We start from the raw sequence: 26,009 nt of genomic DNA, 5'->3' as shown, positions 1-26,009 counted from the left end.
CAAATTTGTTTGAGTGCTGGTTGCTAAATATTTTCTAGCACACCAGTGATCTCTTGGGTCCACCACACATATCTGTCAATCAAGTCTGCCTGTTCACTGGCAATCCTTTATCTCTCCCTTCAAAAGCACTCTCTAAATATTTATTCATTCTTTCCCATACTGAGTATAACAGAAGTGAAATGATTTGTAACAGGCCATACAGCTTTAAAGGTAGAACTGGGACTTTAACTTTGTTATAAAACTGCAAATCTGAAACCCTGAAAAGCTCACCCTTCATTGTGTCCCAGACTCCTTCACTAAAATATATTAGCTTCTATAATTGAGTATACGTGATATAGCTATTGCAAAGATGTACATAGTTTAATGCAAACAAAAATTCTCTGTTCGTTTCATTTTATTTTGGAGAGGATGTAAGGTTTAGAATATTATCCTTTTTGATGAACCATTGTAAAAATTATTCTTTTTATTTTTTTTAATTTTTCAAATGTTTTTATTTATTTTTGAGACAGAGAGAGACAGAGCATGAGCAGGGGAGGGGCAGAGAGAGAGGGAGACACAGAATGTGAAGCAGGCTCCAGGCTCTGAGCTGTCAGCACAGAGCCGGACGCGGGGCTCGAACTCACAGACCGTGAGATCATGACCTGAGCTGAAGTCGGACGCTTAACCAACTTAGCCACCCAGGCGCCCGTTTCTTTTTATTTTTTATTCAAACTTTGACATCTCACTCATGTTATCAGAAAAAAAAAAGTTTAAGTTTCCAAATCAACCTTTAAACAAGTGGCCAAAAATAAAATTCTATTATCCACGAGCAGGGATAATTTAAGGCTTGAATGATTATATACATGTACATGTGTCACTTTTCTCTTTTAATTTTATTTTCTATGTACTTTCTGCTCTTGGGTTCAGATAACATCTGACTTGCTAATTGACTGAAGGAATGACTGAGAATATGCCTTCTAATTATGCATTTATTATAAACAACAGTTTTGAGTGTTGATAAGCAATTCATTATAAAAGGGTTTGACCTTCCAGATCCAGGAGGGTCTCTACACCAAAACTAATTTCAAGCCCTGATCTATTATAAAAGGTTTGATAACTGAAACATGTCAACATTAAGTTCTAGTCTCTTCTATTATAAGACTACCAGGTTAATGGCAACCATTTGACAAATTAGAGCCTCATCAAAGAGTTTCATTAATGTTACAAAAGACCTCAATGCCTTTCATGATATTAATTCTTAAATCAGTTTGAACTTCTACATTTGACATTAAAGTAAGTCTTTGTTATCTGAATTAGGTGCTAAGTAACAGAATATTTCTATGGGGAACACCAGAATCCTCTCCCAACACAAAACATATAATATTATATAGTTATCTTATTCTTTTTATAGCTTTTTAAATTTTTGAAAAAAATAGATATTAAGACATATGCTAAAAATAATAATAATAATGATAATAACAATCTTAAAAGAAGGAAAAAGAAAATATGCCCAAACAAATAAAAGCATACTTAAAGATCCTGATCTTAATCAGAACAGAAATATGTGAAGTAATGATCTCAAATAAAATTTCTATGGGTTCTGATAAGATCCAATATAATCACTCTGTACTGTAAATTTACTTTTAAATGAAATGTACATTTTTAAAATTTATATACTTACATCCATGCTTATTTACAAGGTAATTTGTCTTTGCCTACACTGCTTTGTCATTTTGTGTTGCCTTTGTTTCCATACATGTTTGAATACATTTAAAGTACTTTATTTACAAGTCAAATAACATTGGCTTTATCATTACTATAAAACTCTTCTTTTTTTAAATCCTTGCCAAGTAACACTTGCTTTTCATCTTGATTTAATAACTTTATGCATGCTTCCAAAATTTCATAACTGAATTATCACACTTCATTTTACTTTTATGATTATAGTGATGTTTTTGTATTTGTTTTCTACCTTTTGACTTTACATTGTTTAATAAACTGCAGTGAGTTTTGGTGCTGAATTAGACCCTCCCTGCTAGGCTTAAGATACATATATATCTATATTAGTATTAACTCTTTTAATCCCTTTTCTTTCAATAATTGCTTTTAAAATTATATCTTAAAGATAGTTTCTTTTGAAAAAGAAAAAAAGTATGACACTGGCCTCCAATGTAATTGTCTCTCTTGGGACAGACAATATCTTTTACATCTCCTTCAGTTTAAGAATGATTGGGGTGCCTGGGTGGCTCAGTTAAAAAAAATTTTAATTATATCTTATTATTATTTTTTTTATTCCTAGCACCTAACACAGTACATGGAACTAAATATGAGTTGAATTAATTATCTGGTTACTTTTTAAAATTATACTATATCAGAATGATTTCCATGTGTAAAGTAATGGTTTCTCCAATGAGTCAACTTTTTTTTGTTACTACTGAAAATTTGAGAAAAACATTAGAAGGGACTTTTAAATAAATAAAAAATAAAATAATGTTCAAGACGTAATTTCTGTTTACTTGTTTGCATTGATTTGTTGCTTAATTTATATTTTCCCTTTAGTTGGCTGTTTGACATATGAAGTTTTTACAGTGCATCCACACTTAAAAGCAGAACTAGGAGAATCCAAGACACAATTATTTATATTTAGCATAAGAATGAAATGACATGCTGGTGAAAAGAGAAATAAGAGGAAAGTATTCTTTGTAGTCACCTAGGCAATGTTAACCACAAATAAGACCCACTGGATGCTGGTTAAATGGTTTGGTTGTGGATGTATAGCTCTACACACAGGATTTAGGAACTATATTATATACGAGTTATTATATACGAGTCAGGAACAGATTTCTGAGAATATTGAACATTTGAAGCTCACAGACACAAAAGTGTGTTTCCTTGTGTCTGAATTATCACTAGTGACCACCATTCTTAAGAGATGAAAAGTTGGCTCATAGGTAATCAAAGGACAAACATTCTTGAGCCAACAAACCACGTTTGGTTCAGCTTCGTTGAAGACAGATAACTTCTTGCTGATAACTAAAGCAGAAATGTATTTGTCTGGTAAGTTCTACCAGGGATTTCAAGGTACTTCTGTATAATTTTAGGAAATTTGTCCATGCAGCCCTCTATCTAGGGGTACTCAGATACTCTTCAAACAGTCAACACACTTTTGTTGTTATTGTTGTTGTTAGTTCACTGTGAACATATTTTAAAAGAAGGAAGATATCAATAAAATGTTTTCTGTTAGGAATTCCATGACCGTATTGGCTTGAACTCAGTCTCCACTTTCTTTCTCCCTCTATTTCTACCTCCCTCTCTGTGCTAATACAATAAATAAGGGAAAGAGCAGGAAGGTCCTGGCAATAGAGACTTCAGAATTTCTATGCAGAAAACACATAGAGTAATGTGGTTAGAAGAGGACGCTAGGAGACATAAACAAAAGCTCCATTTGTATAGCATGTTAAATAAAATTTTTACGTGTAGTCTTTATAACACTTAAACCCTGTACCAATAATAAGGAAACATAAACATAAATAAGTAAAGATACATACACATGTGGTTAAGGGAAATTCGGTAACTGGAGGGAAGAAAGACCAAACTAAATGCATGGAACTGGTAGCATATATTAAATTCAAACTGTGGAAGCATTAAGAGAAATTTGAAAATAAATTTAAAATTTTTGAAAAATCTTAAGCTAATGCAATAAGTGGAGAGAGTGAAAGAGAGAGAGAGAGGGAGAGAGAGGAGAGCTTTCTAGAATTTGACAAATGATTTTAAAATTTACAATTTTAGGGGCACCTGGGTGGCTCAGTTGTTCAAGCATACAATTCTTGATTTCAGCGCAGGTCATGATCTCACGGTTTGTGAGTTCAAGCCCCACATTGGGCTCTGTGCTGACAGTGCAGAGCCTCCTTGGGATTCTCGCTCTCCCTTTCTGCCCCTCCCCACCCATGCTCTCTCTCTCTCAAAATAAATAAATAAACTTTAAAATATTCTTTTAAAATTTACCATTTTAATAGTATTTAATAGTATTAGTCACTGCTGAAAATCTAATTGTTCATGTGGAAGATCCCATGGAAAATTCTTTATAATACAGAGGGAAAGATGGATGAGAAGAGAAAATACAAGAGACTCACAATACAGTTTTGGAGACTTAATACACAAATAATAGGCACTCTAGGCAGAAAATAAAAAGATCATATAGGCAAAGAGTGATTAAATAAAACTCAAAGACATTTCCTTGAGTTGAAAAAATCTTGAGCCAAAAAATAAAAAAAAAAATAAAAAAAAAAAAAGAAAAAATCTTGAGCCTGTAAATAAAAAAATGTAATAATTTTATTTGAATAATCCAGATATTAGAAATATAGTGAAAATTTCCCAATTTATTAAGTTAACATAACTGGTAAAGATAATTTGAAGAAAAAAATTTATATTATACATGAGTTTTCATTTACAAATTATAGAAAACATTATAAGTATTACCAAATTAAACCAAACAATCTAGCCCAAGAAAAGTCTATCATGCAGGTTAATATGATAATAACAAAAAGTTCCATTGTGTACCATCTAAATGTTATCTCTTACATGACATAAACATAATGAATACCATTTCTGAGGAACACTGGTGCTTGGCAAGTTAACTGTTTTAGGAGTTCAGCAACACAATTTTTACACTAATATCAGGTTAAAAGTAAAGCAGTTTCAGGCAGGAGATAAGTAACTTTGAACAGCATCTCTCAACTTTTTCTCTTCATTATCATTTATTCAACCCTCGAAACTAAATACTATGGAATAAGATTGGTCAATAACCAATTTTCACTCCCTTAGGTAAATGGAGAATTAATACATCATTGTAAATACATGCCTTACCGGCAAAAGAATGGTAACATACGATGTCGGTAAACTTTTCATGTAATTTCTATACACTTTTGGAAATAATCTGCTATACATGAATATTTTAGTTCAGAAATCTCATATATGGAAACTTCCTTATGAAAATACAAGTATCAAAAAATGTGAAGTTATATGTGAAAGGTTGTTTATTTCAGCATTGCTCTTGGTAGCAAAAAAATGGAACTTATTAAGATGGGAATGATCATTGTGGTAATGTCACTGTGTGAACTATTATCAGCTCTCAAAAGGCAGAATTTGTATCTACTGACCCTGAGAGATGTCTAGATTGCACTGGTAAAAGAAAAGCAAATTAGAATACAATGAGAAGTTATACCTTCAGAAGAATGGGAATTACGTGGGGATGTTTGAGAGCTTATCGATTTTGTTTTGCATATTTTGGTCATGTTAAATTAGTTTCTAAAAGCATTTGGTACTCATTTAATATATTTTTTTACGTGTCAAAAATGGATTAAGTTCAAGGAGATGAATAAATGAGAGAAATTGAAAAAGAAACAAGCATTTTTTATATTAATTATGTTATCAGAAAAATAAGCATTTGGCTAACCTTGAGCAAGTTGCAGAAAAACAACCAACCAGCCTTGGAAACCAGGCTTTCTGTCGGTATTCTCAATTTTATTTACTTATTTTTAAAGTTTATTTATTTATTTTGAGAGAGAAAGATAAAGAAAGTGAGTAGGGGAGGGGCAGAGAGAGAAGGAGAAAGAGAATCCCAAGCAGGCTCCCCGCTGCCAGTGCAAAACCTGATGTAGGGCTCCAACTCATGAGTGGTGAGATCATGACCTGAGCCGAAATTAAGAGTCACGCGCTTAACCGACTGAGCTACCCAAGAGCCTCTGGGTAATCTCAATTTAAATGTTTTTAATGTTTATTTATTTTTGAGAGAGAGAGAGACAGAGACAGAGTGTGAGCAGGGGAGGGGCAGAGAGAAATGAAGACACAGAATCTGAAACAGGCTCCAGGCTCTGATCTGTCAGCACAGAGCTTGATGCAAGGCTCAAACTCACGAACCGTGAGATCATGACCTGAGCCGAAGTCTGGCGCTTAACTGACTGAGCCACCCAGACCCCCTTTGGTATTCTCAGTTTTAAATGTCTACCATAAAAAAGCATTATTTTGATAATAAGAGCAAAATTTATATAATATGAGTTCAAGTGTTACTTAAGGTCTACTGAGCTTGGAATTTTAAAAGTATCCATGTGGATTCCAACCTTCTTAACTTGATATATGTAGGAATTAATATATGTGATTGTCCTTGGGGAGCATGTAGTGACCTGATTTAGGAAGTGTATAATAATTTCCTCTTCTTCATAAATGATTTGAGTTGGTTATTATTGGCACATTTACATTTTAATTATAAATATTTTGCAGATTTATGATGGAAAAGATAAAACGACTCATCTACTAGGTGCATTTACTGGTGCGTCCATGCGAGGCTTGACTCTTAGCAGCACTTCAAATCAGCTCTGGCTAGAATTCAATTCTGATTCTGAAGGGACAGATGAAGGTTTTCAACTTGTCTATACCAGTAAGTATTTTGGAAGAAAAAGAAAAAAGAAAACAAAGGCCAAACACTGATGCTGAGTATTTATTAAATAACTATAATATACCAGGTGATGTAATATCCAACATTTGATCAAGAATTTGAAGTTTAGAATTACCTTCAATATATGTAATTTTATTTGGCCCTAAAAACAATTCCATAAATTACAGGTATTCTAACTGTTGCAATTTCACAGTTGAAACAAGTAAGGTTAAGAATGGTTAAGTAATTTGTGACTTTGGGCTTATTTATTTATGTATTTTTAAAATAGCAATATTCTCCAAGTTTGATATTTAATAAATACTTATTTCTTATTTTTTTAATAGATGGAAATTCAGTGTTTGCAAAATTCACACAACCTATGTGTGGTAGTTATAGTTGGATAGTCATTAATGATAACTGGATGGTTTCTGATGAGTTTACATTAGAGTTAAGGTTTTATTTTGTTTTGCTTATGTGTTGAATTGCTTTATTAAAAATAAATTCATACAGAACTATTGCATTATTCTCCAATTGGCTATTCCAACAAATAAGTAGAAGTTCAAAGGTTGGTGGGTCACATCCATTGTTTTATATGAATTAAATGAATTTATTTTATACCAGTGCCATAATATAAGAAATAGACTAATTGCATCTATCAACAATAAATTATATTCAAGTAATATATTTATTGAGTTCCTACTCTATAAGACAGTACACTAAGAAAGTAAATCACATATAAACCTGCGGTGGTTACTAGCTGTGTGTTTAACAACTGTATAATCTATCAGATCAAATTAGTTCTTGGAAGGTCAGAATACTCATTTAATTTAGCAAAATAAAACAGCAACATTCAGAAATCTTTACTTTTAGAATATTTGAAAAAAATCTGATGACTTCTATAAATTTTCTCAAGAAATAAGATGAATCGAAACTATTACAGAAATTGGGAAATTAAAAAGGTTACACCATGAAAGATACTCACACGGGATCCTAAAGGGAATTTGAATCAAGTTATTGTTTGTGAAAATATTCTTTCCTAATGATATGAGAAGTAGGAGACAACAGAGTATATCACATTAAAATTGTATTAAAAAAATCTGGTGCGTATGACTAAGAGATTACTCTTGCTCCCTGTTTATTTCAAGGCTTTTTTCTACCTGTGCTAGAATTGTTACACCAATAGTGTATCAAAACATAAATTAACAAAATGAATGTTCAATTCGTGTTTCTGAATCCTGAGAACTGTTGTGCACAATGCAGTTTTTTATGAAGTACTTCCAAAGACAAATGAAAATCCAAACAAACTGTGTTTACAGATATTACCAGGTGATATATTAAAAGTAATAATATTGAGAATTATTGCTCGAATATAATTGGTGCAATCTGCTCAGAAGGGCACATTTTTTAATCTGCTTTTCTCTTTTCCTTTCTCTGTTTTCTAACAAAGATGCTGACATTTTTCAAGATATGGCTCAATGTTTACATAATGATCTTTCTTTGCTCTGCATCATTTTGCATTTCCCCTTGTCTAAAATGTTAATGGGTGTCACAGGAGAAAAAAAAAAGAAACTAGATTTCCTTTTTGGATATTTAAATTCTTTGTAACTTGAGATTACTGATGCAAAGATACTGGACATTGTAGGACGTACCTGCATTTAAAATTGTGTGGGTTGCTTAGGTGTCTGGAATGAATAAAATCATTGACTTTATTCTCATTGGTATGAGCTACTAGATGTCAGAAAGAGAGATCTTAAAAAGCAAATATTTGAAGTCACTCTTCTTAATGACTCTAGTTTTTCATTATAGAATGTGTGTCTCTATGAAGATGGAAAGCTATAGAATTGGGAAGAGAATAGAAAAGCAATTATTCTTTTAAAAGCATAAATATATATCTATAAATACTTTTCAGTCTCTGAACTAAACTAAAATGTATATACGCCTATTTCCAAGTTGTCTCTGGATATCACCAGGTCAGTGCAGTGTCCTATGATTTTCTGAATTGACAGCTGTGTTCTGAGCCCCTCTGCTGGGGAGGCTCCTGGAACTAGTAACACGGCTGTTATTAATTGTATTTGTTCTTAAGGATTACTTCTGGTTTTTACAGTGGTGGTCTTTCTACATATCTACAATGATCTTAATAGTTAACCACAGATATCCTAGCTTTGACAGAAACGTGTGCCCATCCTCCAAATGTATTTTCATTTCCAGCCATAGGCTGCTTTCTCTTCCTGGTTAACAATTATTGGTATGCCCCAACCTGAATCATCAACTGAGCCTTTGAGCTAAGACTCCTCTTCAATATTTCCCCACTGCCGCTTACCTTCCTTCAGCCAGAGTTAGCCGACTTTTTAACATGCCTTTTGCAGTAGTTTATATTTGCAACTAATATAGCAGTTATCACACTCTACTGTGGTTATGCTTTTTTACAAACATATTGTGCATAGTTCTTCAGGGGCCATTTCCTCTCATAATGTCTACAGTCAGTTTAGTTCAATCGCATGTTTTTTACATATTCTTGGTAAATTAATATGTGGTCTGAATACTGATTTTATACAAATGCTTTTGTGTTATAGAAGAAGATTCTACTAGGGCACATATTTTAAATATTCATAAACTTCTTAGAGGCAGTTACTAATTTACGAACATAAAGAATTTGCTAAGATGCCCAAACATGAGAAAAGAATGTAAAAGACCATGTTTTTCTATAAGAATCCCTGTATCTATTTCTCAATCTAACTCCACCCTGCCATTCTGTGTTATGTTCCTCCTTAGAATTATCCACACTTTTTCTCCGAAACATCTGAGAGAACCCTTTGTGATACAGAGGAATCCCCAGGCTCCACATTGAGAGAACTGGAGACAGGAAAGGGGTCAGGTGACTCTAGGGCAGATCAAGTAAGGATTCATGAATGAGGTAGTTTTTTAGGTTGGATTGGCAGGTCAAAAAAAGAAATGGTAGAGAGTATTCTGGGCAAAGAATAGGATGAAGACAGGCACAGAGACTAGAAAGATCATGTGAAGCACATTCAAGGCAAATACAGAAGATAATCCAATTCAGATTAATTCCACTTGCCTGTCTCCTCACAATTCTAGTCTTAGCATAAACAGGCCTTTGGTGACCACCCTTATAATGACAGGTATCCTATGTCACAGTAGTCACTCTCTATCTTTCTATCATCCATTTTGTTGACTTGTGTGGTTGCCTGGTTATTTCCAGCTTTGAGTACAGAGAAACACATTTGGCTGAGATAAAAATGAGGAAATATTTTAGAGAAGACCTTTTTAAGGTACATTTTATTCCAACTGTCCATTCATTATATAATCACTAAGAAAGCAAATGTTTTTAAAAGTAAATGCAATTCTTTCCAAAAACACTTTTGTCACTTTATGCCTGAGAATCTGAATGCTCTCTTATTGGCTACCCTTACAATCGGGGAGTAACTTAGACCTAGTATCTTTAATGCAGTATGTGTAGTATTTAAACTTTATTTCTTGAAGTTATGCTTCATTACAGATTCTTTTAGCTCTCTTCATTTATAGTTATCCCACTTTAATTCAGTGGAAAGTAATTGGGTATTTTAAACAACCATCCATTACAGAGCTAAATCACACCTTTTTGATGGATTATAACATTGTCTTCTCAAAAGCTGATCCGGTAAATGTCCATGATGCCCAGCCATTAGGCAGTACCTCTGGGCTCAGATGTCCTCTGGTTATCACCTCTGTACATTTAATTTACTAAAAAGCCCATTGGAGAAATGTTCATTATCCCAAGGGAAAAGTTCAGCTATATATTTGGCCCTTTTAGCCTCTCAGTCATGTTGCCTGAAATGATTCATAAATCCACATGGAACATGCCCATTTCAAATTTTATATTCAAACTAAAGATGGGCATTAGCTAATTTGTGACACCTTTTCTGTGCACTAACCTTATAAATATATAATAAATTATCCTTATTTAAAATGTTCAATATAATTGCCAGTATGTTGTTGGCAGTGCTAGTCATGAAAAATAATCAGATGATTTACTAACTCTAACTTTATTCTCTGGATATAATATATTGACTGCAAATGCAAGTAGAGAATAAGTAAATTACAAGGGAGCAGCAAAGTTACTCCATGTGGTTCTTTGTCCTCTAGACCACTTAACAGATGTATTTGGCATTTCTTTTGCGGTTTAAATCTTGAAATTAACCAGGTAATAAAGGAAGTACTGACTAATGCTGCATTATGTAGTACAAAGTATTCTAACTAAAATATTAAAGAAATATTTCTTATCCGTCATTTACATAGGCAATATTATATGTGGGTCTCAAAACATTAAAATATTTAAGGAAAAGAAAAGAGTAGCCTAGACCTTAAAGCTACATCTTTAAAGTGGAGTAAGATGTCCAAAACAAGATATACAAGCAAAGATCTGTCAATAGTCAGGAGCATCTCTGCCCTTGTAAGTACTTCCCTGAAGTGTAGGGACTAAAAACCTGACAACTCTTGCCAGTGAAGATCTCTACTTAGATCCTGCCAATTAAAGCCAGTCCTGTGAGAGCTGAGAGGTGGCATCAGTGGAGAAGCTATTATTTTCCACTAGCATCCGCAGGCGGGAATGTGGGAACTCCAGGATTTCCTGAAAGCCAGCAGTGGTCTTCTGACCTTCACTGCGTCTGCATTTCTTATATTTTCCCTCTAATTTCTTGTATGGAATCCTAGCAATTCAAACTAAGTGGCTTCTATTTTCCCGATCAATCCCCAGTCACCAAGTAGTTTTTGAGTACCTCTATAGCAAAACACACCATAAAGTAAAAAGATGAGACATTTCTAGGAGATACTAACAATATATGTAACAGAAAAATATAAACTCTATAGAAAAGAATCCTTCAAATTAATAAGAAAGAGAATAGTCTAAAAGAAAGTTTCACGGTAAAGAAACCTCAAGTAGTCAGTAAGCAAACAAAAAAAAAATTCCTAATAGAAATTGAGAAAAATTAAACCCCAAATAATATGTTATTACACATTCATAAGGTTACTAAAAATTAAAAAGCTCTCTAACACTAAGTGCTGATGGCAATTTGTTCTTTTAACTTTAGGGAATGCAAGTTGGTAAAGTCACCTGGGAGGGTAATTTGGCAATATTTAGTAAAATTCCATTCTTACATATGTCTAGAATGCACCAACCATACATTTGGCCAAATACCAAGTGGCTGATGGTTAAAAATTAATATTCAGGCAAAGCTGGATCTCACCATCCCAGAATGATGTACAAATATATGATGTGCAAGACACAAACTAGCACATTTAAAAATATCACTCACTTTTTCATGCCCAACAGATTAAAATATAGGAAAGTCTGTGAGTAATGTGTTTTCTACTCAGAACTTTATACGTAGGATTTAGAGCAATGACAATTAAGAAAAAAAAAAAGAATTCTTTACCATATCTCCTTTCTTTCAGTTGGAAATACATAGCAATCATTTCCACAAACCTTTGCTTATTTAAGTGTTTAACTTCTATTCCTCAAAACTGTAAGGATTATCTTCTTACAGCATTCATATAAAGATTGTGGTTTCAAAGTTTGATGTTTCCTAGAGTTTGATGAGTAAGAAATACATGTGTGCCATTTTTTTAAATTAGTTTGACTCGTGAAAAAAATGGAATGTGTAGTCATATAAAACTTTCTTCTCTTTATTCCTATTACATTCTTTCTTTTTAAATTAAAAACATATTTTTTTTAATTTAGAAAGAAAGAGAGAGTGAGCACGAGCAGGGGAGAGGGGTAGAGAAAGTGAGACAGAGAGACAGAGAGACAGAGAGAGAAAGAGAGAGAGACTCTCAAGCATACTCCACGCTGTGTGGAGCCAGATGTGGGATTCAATTCCACAACCCTGGGATCATGACCTGAGCCAAAATCAAGAGTCAGATGCTCAACCGACTGAACCACCCAGGCATCCCTCCTATTATATTCTTTGTCATCTCTGAATCAAAGAGGATTGTCATGGTTGCCATGGGTGACTGTGACTGTGGACTATTTCCTGCTTGCGAATTTTAAAGTGACGATGTTGACATTATGTTTTGTATACATCTTCGTATGAATATAAAGAATTCTAAAATAATACTTTTTCTTGCAAGATTCATGGCCTAAGTAGAATTTACTAATCAAACATTAAGTATAATTCTTAAAGATTCCACTAAATATTATGAACCAAATTCACCAAAGAATTCTACAGAGATTAAAATTATGATAGAATGATCTTTGTCTTCTTGTGTTATTATTTAAACTTGAATTAATGTTTTTAGTTTCAGATGTCATCCTCAACTGTATTTAGCTAGCATGCTTTCTCAGTTCTCTTATTAACAATCTATCTCCCTTTTTATTTAACAATTTGACGGTGTTTACTGTTGGTCTATGCAATTAACATACCTTAATTCACCATGAAATACTCTATAAGGTAACTTTTAGAATATTAAAAACATATTTACATTTTAACTGAGTTTCAAAAAAATAAAGTGTATAAAGATCTCGTTTGAAGTTCCATCAAAAATGCTGACTTATATTCAAAGAGTGAGTTTTCAAATACCATTTATATTTCTAAGCCATCTGCCTTATTGTATTATTTGTACTGTTTTTCTGACCATATGACATTCCCCCATGTGAATACACAGCTGTTGTTCATAATCAAATGGAATAGAAATTATGTGGAGGTAGGAATTAAACTATTCATCTCTCAGTAGATCAAGGAAGAAGTTGAATAGCAGATTAGCAGATTTTGATGCAATCTTTAGGACAAAGTGAGCTCTGCATCCCTACGTGGTACATGCCCTATAGTAATGCTTACATTTGTGCAAAAGCAGACAAAAAGTATAGCCTTTTTGTAGCAGGGAATAATGGGAAACAATGTAAAAGTTCATCAGTTAGAAAATAAATAAATCAATTTTGTAGTAAGTTTCTAATGGAATACCACAGAGTAGTTAAAATGAATAAAATGTGTGTGTGTGTGTGTGTGTGTGTGCATGTGTGCGTGCGTGTGTGTGTGTGTGTGTGTGTGTAAAGGTAAAAACACAATGCTGGCAAAAATAGTTTCAGAAGAATTTTTAAAATAATTTCATAGTTTATAAAGTGTATAAATAACTTGCAAAACATTCTATATAGTGTTCATAGACATATAGATATGTGATGAAAATAGGGGGCGCCTGGGTGCCTCAGTTGTTTGATGGTCCGACTCTTGATTTTGGCTCAGGTCATAATCTCACGGTACACGGGATAGAACCCCACATGGGGCTCTGCACTAGCAGTGTGCAGAGCCTGCTTGAGATTCTCTGTCTCTCTCTCTCTGCCCCTCCCCTACTCATGCACATGCATGCTCTCCCTCTCCCTCTCCCTCTCTCTCAAAATAAATAAAATATAAAATATACATATATAAATATATATAAGTATATATATATAAATACATATATATAATAGGTATGAGAAGAATACATTAATTCAGAATATTTACTAGCTCTTGGTAGGGAAAATCTGAAAGTGGTTGAGAAGGGAACAAAAAGGAGCTTTACTTGTTTTATAATATTTATTTCTTGATATTAATATCAATATGAATATTAATCTGAAATAATATTAATTTTTATCTGAAGCTACTATGATAGTAGAATCTGATAGAGTCAGATGGTGAAGTTGTTATGTTATCCTTTGTAGTCTTTTGTAGGTTTCCAATAACAACTTAAAAATAAATTAGAAATCCTTATACTACATAGTAGCAGGAAAGGAATTAAATCTCTGTTGAAGTTATTAAGTCAAAAGGATTTAGGTAATGGGGATTTTCAGTTCATTTTGTGCTCTAGAAATTTTCATTTCATCAGAGTATCAAATTTCACAAGGAATGGTGAATATTTATAGCATATATGATTTTTCATACACATCTTTATTTAATTGTCAGTTTCAAGTATTTGAGCTTTTCAATGAAAAGACTGGCAGCTGAATGTTTCCATAAAGATAAGACAGATATGAATATTTATGAATAGGCAACAATAATTCCACCAAATTGGACTAAATTATGTTGTGCTTTGTAGCTTATATAGTATTGTCCATGTGCATTTTCATCTACAATGCAAAGTATTATAAATTATCTTAATTTACAAAGAATATCTCCATTTTACCTCATCACCAGCAATTGCCAACCACATTTACAGAACATTCAAATTAAGGAAGGATGAATTTGGTAATGAACCTTGAAAAGAGAGCTTGATTTCCATTTTTATTTTGATAAATGATATACGGTAAAACTCAGAAGTGGCTGCATTTTGAATGATAAACTGAATATTATGTCTGGTAGAAGGCACGCAAACTTGTAATTTTTGAGCAAGAACACTTTAAATGCAGTATTAAGTATGCAGATTCATGCAAAGTAATGTGTCCTGAAAATGTAAAGTTGCTACTTCTGCCATTTCTGTTTCTATGTTTGAAAGACTGGCTTGCTTGACCGTGTATCTTTATATCTCATTAATGTCACGATTTGAGTTAGTGACTTGTGACTTGTTGTTGGGCTCTGTTTCTGACGCCATTTATATTTGCTTTATTTTAACATATTTTCACCCAAACAGAGCTGTCACAAATTGATCCATAAGGGAAATTCCTGAAGATTTTTTTAATTGTTTCATAAACTTCAGTTTCTCATCAGCATTATTTTAGTTTCGTCCTCAGTTATCTCCTTGAGATAATTGCCTCTAATAATCCACATCCATCCATAGAAATTATTACACATCTGCCGTGAGACAAGATTTATGCTGGGAAGTCATTGTGGGAAAGAGGGAAAAATTGAAATAATTCCACTCTATAGAAAAACAAAGAAAAGAAGCAAATGATTGTAAATTAATTAAAATGTGTAAAGTATTTCTCTGAGTTAACAGAATAAAAAATGGTTAATACCCCATAGAAGAGAGTAGGAAGGGCTCCTTCCTCTGATAGATAATGTATCCCTCAAAATGCTGAAGTTACAATATGTATTTAGTACTTGGATATGTGCAAATTCTAGTGATTTAATGTATGTTTTGACATTCTAGGAAGTCAATGATGCAAATTAGTGATTTGCCATATATGAGATAATGCATGCTTTTGTTGTTGTTGTTGTTCTAGTTCAAATCTAGATTAATTTGGTCAAGGATTTGTGCCTATAAAGGAGACAGAGACTGCTTTTTGATTATCCTATGATTTATACACATAACATTTTTTTTTCTCCAGCATTATTTGTCTTGAAGTCACAGGTTTTCCTATCTCATAAGGCTATCTGGAATACTCTTTATAGTCCTCTAGTCTCAGAAGCTATAACTGGTGTAAATAGCACCTAATTATCTTTGGTACATTCACTCTATCATTTATCTTATATTTATACACTTGGTAAAACATTAAAGACAAGAACTCTATGGCTAAGGAGCCTAGATTTTGATTGCTACTATCGTGTTTAATTTATATTATGAGGTATCCTTTTCCAGTTCTTTCAGGATCTTTATAGTGAACTGTGCTGACAGTTGTTTTTAATATTCACTTTTGTTGACTTTATTCTGCATATGGACACAAGATCTTCTGGATCTAAACAGATTAATAATTGTTATTTAAATAATATAATAATAATATTGGTATGTCCCACATACTTCTGACCTACTCCTTACCCCTGTAGTAACATGATGGAAATCAGATGGAAAAATCTGCATGGGTGGCCAGTGGCAAGGCATGAGGAAAAATGGACATGCTCTGCTGAAGGCAGCTATCTTGCCTTCCTCTCCTGAAAGCAGGAAGAAAGAACTTTGCTGCTTGGAGATGGGATGGAAAGGATCTTGAGTTCTCTCTTTTTTTTTTTTTTTAACCTCAGAATGTAAATACATTTCTCTAAGAGCCAGATTAGCCTATGTCTCCAGTTTTTATAACCTAGAGATGTCTGTAAGTCATCTCGTTCTCCCCCTTGGTGCAAACACAAACGTCCTCTGGAGTCAGGTAAAGCTCTCTGGCGTTCTCTCACTCCTGGTACGGGTAGTTGTAAATTAACTTCTCCAGTGCTACTCTTATCTCAGGAAATAAAGTTTCCAGCAAAATTCATGCAGAAAGCCCAAACTCTGCTGAACACAAACATAGTTTCTTTGTACCACAGAATAACATGCTGCTTCGATTTGTTTTTGTTTTCTTGTGAGAATTTCTGAAAGCTATACATTTTGGAGGGGGCAGGATATAAAGACTCCGAGTTCTTAAACCTGAATACTATTATTATGTCTCGAAAAACTATGTTTTCAATATGAGACTATCATTATAATATAATGATCACTATAATGCTATCAAAGTAAAGCAATCTACAGTTCTATTTGCAGTGGACATATCTGTGAATTGGACAATTATTGGACATGTTTTGTCAAAATTTTAAAATTTTGATGACTTGACTCTAGTAGTCACACTGGTCAGAATTTATTATTAGCCGCAATTCACTTGAGGTAAGCGAGAGGCTTAGTGCTACAAGCCACGATATAGTTATATAGACCATGGGGTATCACTGATAAACTTTAAAATTACAATCAACCAATCAATTACAACAAATTCTAATTTTCAAGAAAATAACTTTATGGATACTGTATATATACTATCAAAATTGAATATTGTAAGAGTAATAATACAAGTAGGAAAAGGTATGTAATTATACTAAAAATAATCAAAGACTGTTGGTATAATTTTAAATCTTCCTGTTAAATGTTGCCTTTAATGACTCTGTATCCTTATCACAGGTTTTGAACTTTCACACTGTGAGGATCCTGGTATTCCACAATTTGGATACAAGATCAGTGACCAAGGCCACTTTGCTGGGAGCACTATTATTTATGGATGCAATCCAGGCTATACTCTCCACGGGAGTAGCCTTCTCAAATGCATGACAGGGGAGAGAAGGGCATGGGACTATCCTCTGCCTTCCTGTATTGGTAAGATACTCTCACATTTTCATAAATAGTTCTTTGGGAGTGCTATCCAAATACGCTGTCCCTTTTCAAGTGATTTTATCTGTTCACGCACAGCTCACAGCTTAAATCATGAAGTTAATGAACTCATAGCTCAAATTTGTTGGAGGAAATTAATGGAAAGTGAAAGCGTCGTTTTCATAAGTTTGTCAATGAGTACATTTTTTTGTATCAAGTCATTCTTTCTCCTATCTTGATACAAAATTTAATTCACTATAAAAATATGTTAAGACTTGTCGTACATATTTATGGAATCACATTGACTAGGTTTGTTTTAATAAAATGAGCACCTGTCCCGGTATCAAGGTAGATTAAAAAACAATAAGCCTATTCTCAAAAACTTCAAAGGTTTTCTTTATATATGTATATAGATTTTCAAAAATCTGAGGAAGTACATGGGCTTTTCTTATGTGTATGTAGCATAACTAACCAATTTCAATAAAAAGAGGCAAGGGAGACACAATAACATAAGGTATATTGCCTCCATGAAGCTAGAGAATGGATCATTTTCTCTCACTGCACAACTGGAGGACTAGTACCATCTTGCAGATCAATTAATGAATGACTGGGTTTGTGTGAGTAGGAAGGTAGACAGAAATGTGTTGACAAAGATGTCTGTTTTCTTGTTGTTTTCTTTTGTTTTTTTCTGCTCCAAAGACCAAATAGGTCCCAGGCTGGAATACCAGTACAACAAAAGGAAACATTTTAACAAAACACTGACTCCTTAAATAGGGAGCAAACACTCGGTTACTCTTCAGCCATTCTTACTTCTTGCTGGTATTTGTAGAAGCACAAATCCATTCTGCCTCAGGCCCACATGAATAAAATTGACCTAAATTAAAAAAAATTTACAGCTTTATTAAGGTATAACTGATATCTTAATACTGCAGCACATATTTAATGTATATAATTTGATGAGTTTGGAAACTTAAACCTTCCAAATTTGTATCTTTGTTAGTTGATATGGTTAACATAGGAATCTCCACAAAACCTACTAGAATGCAAATAGAAAAATGAAATTCCAGTCTTTAAAGGCCTTGCAACTAATTGCACTGTGTTTTTTTATGCCACAGGACCTCTGTTGGTTTATTCAAACATTGATTCACGTAGGAAGCAAACATGTTTTTATCTAACCAAAATGCAATCATAGTCCTTTCTTTTCAGATGACATCTGATTTTGGATAGATTACGAGGATAATATCTAAATACTAATCAACCTAAATTAACAAAGCTTGGGATTCTGGAATATGACCAACAGTCAGCCCACTGGCGTTAGTAATGAGAAAAATATAGCACTAATTCTAAGGTTGTATTCTTTGATGTGAATATGAAATATATTCAGAAAAGCATTAAGGATTATAATTGCACAAAACTATAAACTTGTAAATACTGATTTTCCATGCTGTCCTTAAAATTAAAATCAGAAACCAGATATATTTAAAATAACATATTTTCTATATGTGTTGAATCAAGCTAAAGACATTCTTCACTTTTTAAAAGACTTTATGTAAATGGAAGGACATTTGGTTCGTGATCAGAATTAATTTTGTTTGTAACAAATCGATGCACTTCATATTTACAAATTTCCTGAGTCAAAACTTAGTGGCTTGATACTGTTCAAGATTTCATGAGAGGGGTAAATTTATATGTTGTTTTTCCTTTTAATGATGGATAGACAGGAATAACAGCTGAAGACAGTTGGACACATGGCGTGTTGTGCTGGTGATTACTATGATAACAGAAGAGGAGATTCTATTTTAGATGGTGTTCTCTACTGGCAACAATTAATAGCCTTGCCACCTGGTCTAGCATCCTAATTTTTTGTGCTCACTTTGCCTCTGTCAAATAAGAAACTTTTTCGCAATTGTATGGATTATTTCTAGATAATTATGTTTCTGAAGCTTATACATGGATCAAACAAATACTTTTTGAAATACCATAGCCAGAGGATTTAACCTATATACCTTCTTTAAGCACTATTTCATTTTTATACTGCAAATATAAGTCTTCTCTTAAATATGAGCTGTAGTGTGATGGCATATCACACTGGCTCATTTGAAGTCAAAATGACAGGTAATGTTTGTAGAAAAGAAATCTGGAGAAAAAAGAACTATGTTAAATTTGAACATACAGTGTAGTACACAAAACCCCAATTTGACCTTTAATTGATTAAAAATTAATCCGGAGGAATAAAGTATAAAATCTGTTCTCATAGTAAGTGTATGCCATAAAAGTGATAATTATAAAGAAATAATGTAATAATGAATTGATATAGTTACATAGTTGAAGGTTATCCAACACAATTTTTGTTAAAAAATGAGAAAAAATCTAAACAAGTGATGGCAACATCTTAAATACTGGTATCTCATTTACTTAAAAAAATAACAAATTTGTTCTTGTGAATTAACATTGCAATACAAAATCAAGTTGCCTCATCCTCTGTGAGTGTATCAGTCAACATTCTCCAGTGAAAGAGAATGAATAGAATATCTAAATCTAGACTGATCTATCTATATGTATTTGTATCTAAGTGTCTATCTATCTATCTATCTATCTATCTGTCTATCTATCTAAGTGATTTATTTATTTTGAGGAATTGACTCATGCAGTTGTGGGAGATGACAAGTCCAAAATACATAGGGAAAGTCAAAAGGCTGGAAATGCAGGCAGAGGTCAACTCTGCAGTTGTGAGAGAGAATTTCTTTTTTTCCCAAACACTTATTTTTTGCTCATAAGGTCTTCCCATTGACTAGATGAGGGCTACCCACATTATCAAGGATAACTTCTTTTAATTAACACCAACTGATTGTAGACATTAACCACATCTATAAAATACTTTCATATCAACACTAATGTTTGATTAAATACCTGGGCACTATAGTGCCTAACCAAGTTTACACGTAAAACTAATCATCACAATGTGGTAAAATAGAATATGTAAAATCTGTGAAATAAATTTACCTATAGGAATAGAGCCTATACATTGTGAACCATTAAATTCAATTGCCATTAGGTCTCTTCCAAAACAAAACCAAGAAGATTAAGTCAGTGATTGAATGTAAGTAAGATCGAAACAGTGCAGAGAACAAGAAAAACAAATATAGGAGCGCCTTCAAATATTTAAGCAAAAAGTAAATTTTTTTTGTTTTTGTTTATTTTTTGGTAGGAAATAATCTGGAGGATTTTCAAATGTATGATGTATTACACAGTGTTATCCCTGTTTCTGGGGTTAGAGATGTAGAACAATATACTAACTGCAATACTTATTTTCTGTCATCTCCAGTACAGAGGATTCTTTCTAGATTATCTGTTTACTGAAATAAAACCCCTACAGACATCCCCATATATTAAATAGCATTCAAATGGAGAGGTAATCCCCCAAAAGGTTTTTTAAAAATATTGTATAACAATACCTACACTTTTGATTTGATGAGTTTTATAAAATTTAAGGACTCATTAAATTAAACTAGATTTTACTGAAGTGAGAAATTTAATAAAAATGCCACTTTGACTTTGGGGAGGTTAAAAAGGAAAGAGTTTAGAGTGATTTAAAGGGGAATAAAAGGACAATGAAATTTAGAAGACCTGAGGGACCACAGTAAAGATTAGTTTTTCTCAGAGGTGGGGTAGCACGATGATAAATTATTCAGCCTACAACCAACGAGCAGTGAGCAACTTGCCATCTGTTTCCCCTTTTTAAATTATCGTTATGTAACAACACATCTTAAAATCTTTGAATGCCTAAACTCAGAGTGTTTGAGTGTGTCCTTTTTTTATTCCCTAGCTTATTATCTTTTATGTGATCTAACTTGAGACTTTATTGTTTTACTCTTTAGTGTATCATTGCTTCAATCAATACATTAATCTGAGGAAGTATATACAAAATGTATTGTCTTAAGAAGAGGGATTGTCAATCCTTATTTTCCTTAAGATGAAAAAACATATATTTTTAAGAAATTCGTAGATTGTTTTGCAAAGATTGGCATTAAATGGTGGTTTCATTTATTATTATTATTATTATTATTATTATTATTATTATTATTTTAGCTGAATGTGGAGGTCGTTTTAAAGGAGAATCTTCAGGAAGAATCTTATCTCCTGGTTATCCCTTTCCATATGACAATAATCTGCGTTGCATGTGGATGATTGAGGTAGATCCAGGAAACATTGTCAGGTAAATGGGTTTTATTTTCTCAGAATTACTGGGGAATCTGAAATTTCTGATCAGCCTCAATATACAATATCAAACAACAAGGTTTGTCAATATCTTTAGCCTTGGCCAAGAAGAACCTGGTTTTCATCTCTTCAAAGTATAACAAATATTCACGGGTATGATTATTGTCACAGTGGTAGTTCATATAATCCCTAGATTCGTAGTTTTCATAGACCACAGAGATCGAGAAATGTTTTCTGCTTCTTTAGGACTTTAATCTTTCAATTCTTGGTGATTCAAGATGCTAAGTCCACCATTTTGATAGGGATACAAAGTTGTGCTGTCATAGTTGTAAATTCAGCATCAAGAACATTTGGAAGAAATAAGAACAGAAGGGGACTCAGTAACAATTCCCTGTCTTCCCTGGGTTTAGGCATATCTCTGGAGCATCAGCTCTCTGCCCTGTTAACTGTGTTTGATTTCCCTTTCCAGATGAATTTAGTTAGGTGGCTCACAATTCTTCACATTATTGACCTTTTGACGAGGGCAGAACTATCATCTCCTAAAACAGCACCAGCCAGCTTGCCAAAGTTATCACGTTCTCTAAACCCTAGTTTAACTACTGTGATCATGACAAGGAATAGGTTAATAAATGAACAGAAATAAATCCTCCCTTCAGACCTAATTTGAGCTAGTTGGTGTGTTATCACTCTCAAAACAATGACTTTAAATTTAAGAATTGCTGTTTTATGTAAAGAAAATTTCAGACAGGCCTCTGGGTAGTGAAGGTGGTTATGGAAAACAAGTATTATTCTTCATCAACATGCTGAAAGGTGTATTCCATGCATTGTTTGATATGAACAGATATATTACTACTGCAAGGGAATTTGCAGAACTCAAAGTAGACTGCACCAGATCAACCCTCAGCCTGTTTTTCTTTAGTATAGATCACACGTTGTTTTATTTAAATATTAGAATTACTAAACTTAAAAATGTTAAATTCAACAGGATTCTGGAATTTTTTAAATTGAAGAACAATATTGGATATTAAATTGCAACACAAATTTAAAGCTGTGACATTTCACATACCTAGCACGGATGTGATATATATAGAGAGAGAGTGGAGCATGTTGCTGTAACTGGATTTCTAATTTTTGGCACTGGCCACGAAAAATATCAGACAATAATTATGTCTAGGCTAGATATAAAGCATATTTAACATGAAAAAGGGTTTTTTTGGTTTTTATGCATTTTGGGGGAGTAGGGTTGGGTAAACATTAATTTTCACATTAAGGAACTTCTTTATTCTTAGATTGCTGGGTATGATTATAATGTTGAAATTTTAAAAAATACTTTTTCTGTATATATTGAAATGTTTGTGTAATTTTTTCCTCATATCTATTATTGTGATGAAATATATTGATTTTTTTAATATGAACTCATTCTTGCATTCCTTGAATCAACCTCATTTGATTCTGATAAAACAAACGTGAAACATCGGTAAAAATATATACTACGGATTCAGAAAACTTGAGTTCAATTCCTGACTCTGCCACCCTTTGGCCAATTTTATTTAACCTGCCTCAAATCCATTTGCCACATTTATAGAATTGAGCTCAAATACGTGCCTGCTTCATTAAGTCATTATAACCATTAAACAAAGAAAATCTACGTAATGCATTTTGCACAGTGCCTAGCATGTACTAGATGCTCCATAAGTGTCACCTACTGTGGCTACAGTTAAAATTCACAAACACACCCGGCACCTGGGTGGCTCAGTCTGTTAAGCGTCTGACTTCCGCTCAGTTCATGATCTCAAGGTTTGTGGGTTTGAGCCCCATGTAGGCTCTGTGCTGACAGCTTAGAGCTTGGAGCCTGCTTTGAATTCTGTGTGTGTGTCTCTCTCTGACCCTCCCCCACTCGCGCTCTGTATCTCTCTCTCAAAAATAAATAAGAATGTTTTTAAAACATTCTGAACACAGAAAAGACTGCAAATCTGAAATTTCTATAATTTACAAAGGTGATATAATAGACTTGTAATCATATTCTAGAAAAGTAAATTATTCTGTTTAAGAAACATGTATTGAGGTTATATATGCTGTTTACCTAATTCATTTTTTATCTGATAGTATAAAAAATATCTAATAAAATTAAAGATGCATATCTGGTATATCTTTTTATTTAAAACTGAATCCATGTTTGAGATAATTAAATAGAGATATATGGTTCTCCCACAGCCTACAGTTTCTTGCTTTTGATACGGAAGCATCACATGATATCCTCCGAGTATGGGATGGTCCCCCAGAAAATGAGATGCTCTTAAAGGAAATCAGTGGATCTCTTATTCCTGAAGGAATCCATAGCACTCTCAACATAGTCACCATCCAGTTTGACACAGATTTTTATATCAGCAAATCTGGATTTGCAATTCAGTTTTCAAGTGAGTTATTATTTTATTTCTTAAATGAAAAGTAGGAATGCTATTCAAATAGTATTTTAACTTTCCTGCCCAAACCTTTTAAAATTTTAACGATCCTAACTATGCTTGTTTCTGGTCTTCCTATTATTCATCTTCAGTGAAGGTAAAATATTCTTGGAAAAAAGGAATATAATTAACTTGGAATTAATCAATTACTCGTTGAGACCTCTCTAATTGTCAAGCCATTTTTTTTTCAAGTAAAAGTGCTGCTAAAATAATTCAGCAAATGAAATAATTACATTACAAAAGCTTTACATTTCAATTTACCATAAAACTGATTATTTCAAAATGTGAAATTTTTTTAGATAAGGGAGGAAATGAATACTTGCCTTTACAAAAAAAGCAATCCTATATTATTACTAATTTTGTTTTTCCCTTTTAAAGATCTTAATTATATATTCCCAGATATCTTTGACAAAATATTTTAGATCTACTTCTAAATTAAAGACTTCCTATAACAATATAATGTCATTCATTGTAAGTAATTACCCGTGTTCATGGCACTTTTTTTCTTTTATGGCACTGCTAAGTGGCTAAATATATGTTGTTCTGTAAAAACGATTTTTACTCAGTGGCTGGAAAAAATGAATAAAAACTTAAAACTTTTCATTATTATATTTTTACTTTTATTGCCAACATACATCACCTCTTTGGGAAAATTATCAAATGGATTTTCTAACTTTATAGTCTTTAAAAATCCTATTAACAGAAACATATGCAAATTTCTAAGATCATCTATGGAAATGATGGAAAGCATACAAACCAGTATTCCTGAAATGTGCCTGAATCCAAGTCCTGACTCTTTACTAACTGCTGACTTTGTGTCCCTGACCTCATCATCTTAGGCTGAGTTTTCTAATTCACATAGGTATAATAATGCTTATCACATAAATACATTATTAGGATGTAACATGATCTCGTATACACTGTATTTGGTATAAAGTATATAGTTGGTGCTCAGAGAACTATTTTTACTATATGAGTAAATGTAATATTGAAATCTTTTTTAAAAAGTAAAATAAGCATAAATAACTTTTGAAATTACTGTCCACAAAATATATCACTCTTAGGTAAATAACTGGTTAATACTGTTAAACAACTTGGCAGACTTTTGGTTCATGGAACAGAGTTGTTTGACCTAATCAACTAACAAGTGAATTATTTTGTATTGTGTAAACCAAGCTGTTGTGAAAGTGTGGATCATTATGGAAAAGGCAGTACCTGTAAATTCATGCTTTATCTTTTGAGAAAAAGAATGAAAAATGAAATGATCATATAATCAGTGAACACAAATGGCTTCTAATTCTAAAAAAACCTACCAGTTGAATATTCTTCATATTTATATCTTCTATTTTTACTGTTTATTTCTCTTTTTTTATGAAGATATGGCAATTTGTCAGAGATAGATGTTCAATTTAAGTTCTTTCTAGTTTGGTAACTAATAGCTCTCCTTTTCTTTACCTTAAATTAGTACCATATAATATTTTATACTTAAGTGGTTATTGTGATTCATAATTTGACTATACTCATGTGAAAAATTGTTTAAGGCTAGCGTTCGTGAATGCCAAGTTCATCTGCTCAATAGATACAGGCTGTTTTATATATATGTATACATATATTTATATATATATATATATATATATATATATATATATATATTTATTTCCAGGAATTTTTACTGCAGATTTTTCAGTTAAATTAGTAATGCATTTTTAGATTTATTGTATTTATAAGGCATTTAAGGAAACAATATGTATTGTACTAGAACTTTAATAAATCTGTCTTCATAATAGTCTTTTAAGATGCATAGAAATTTATACTAGTGATCTGAGACTAAAAACCTACCCATTGAAATAAAATTACTTGGAGGGTGAATATATTATATTATGAAAAGCATCAATCAATGAAAATTAATCCCCTTTTTGGATATCTTCTTTCACTCATTTTTATATGGCTTTCCAAGTGTCCGGATTTAAAATTCA

At 32.7% G+C, this 26,009-nt stretch overlaps 1 protein-coding gene across 3 annotated transcripts in view; it reads left to right on the top strand.

Annotated features, from left to right (window-relative positions):
• Positions 1-26,009, top strand: part of CSMD3 (CUB and Sushi multiple domains 3) — a 1,242,212-nt gene that overhangs the window by 906,228 nt on the left and 309,975 nt on the right. For all 3 annotated transcript variants that reach the window (XM_042973241.1, XM_042973240.1, XM_042973239.1), the window contains 4 exons: positions 6,259-6,415; positions 17,168-17,359; positions 21,443-21,569; positions 23,786-23,988. In XM_042973241.1, the coding sequence (XP_042829175.1) occupies positions 6,259-6,415; positions 17,168-17,359; positions 21,443-21,569; positions 23,786-23,988 (679 nt within the window). The remainder of the gene's footprint in view (positions 1-6,258; positions 6,416-17,167; positions 17,360-21,442; positions 21,570-23,785; positions 23,989-26,009) is intronic.

The sequence above is a fragment of the Panthera tigris genome, chromosome F2 (assembly GCF_018350195.1).
Source record: "Panthera tigris isolate Pti1 chromosome F2, P.tigris_Pti1_mat1.1, whole genome shotgun sequence".
Classification (NCBI taxonomy): domain Eukaryota; kingdom Metazoa; phylum Chordata; class Mammalia; order Carnivora; family Felidae; genus Panthera; species Panthera tigris.
The sequence above is the reverse complement of the archived record's forward strand: the minus strand, read 5'-3'. Positions and strand labels throughout refer to the sequence as shown.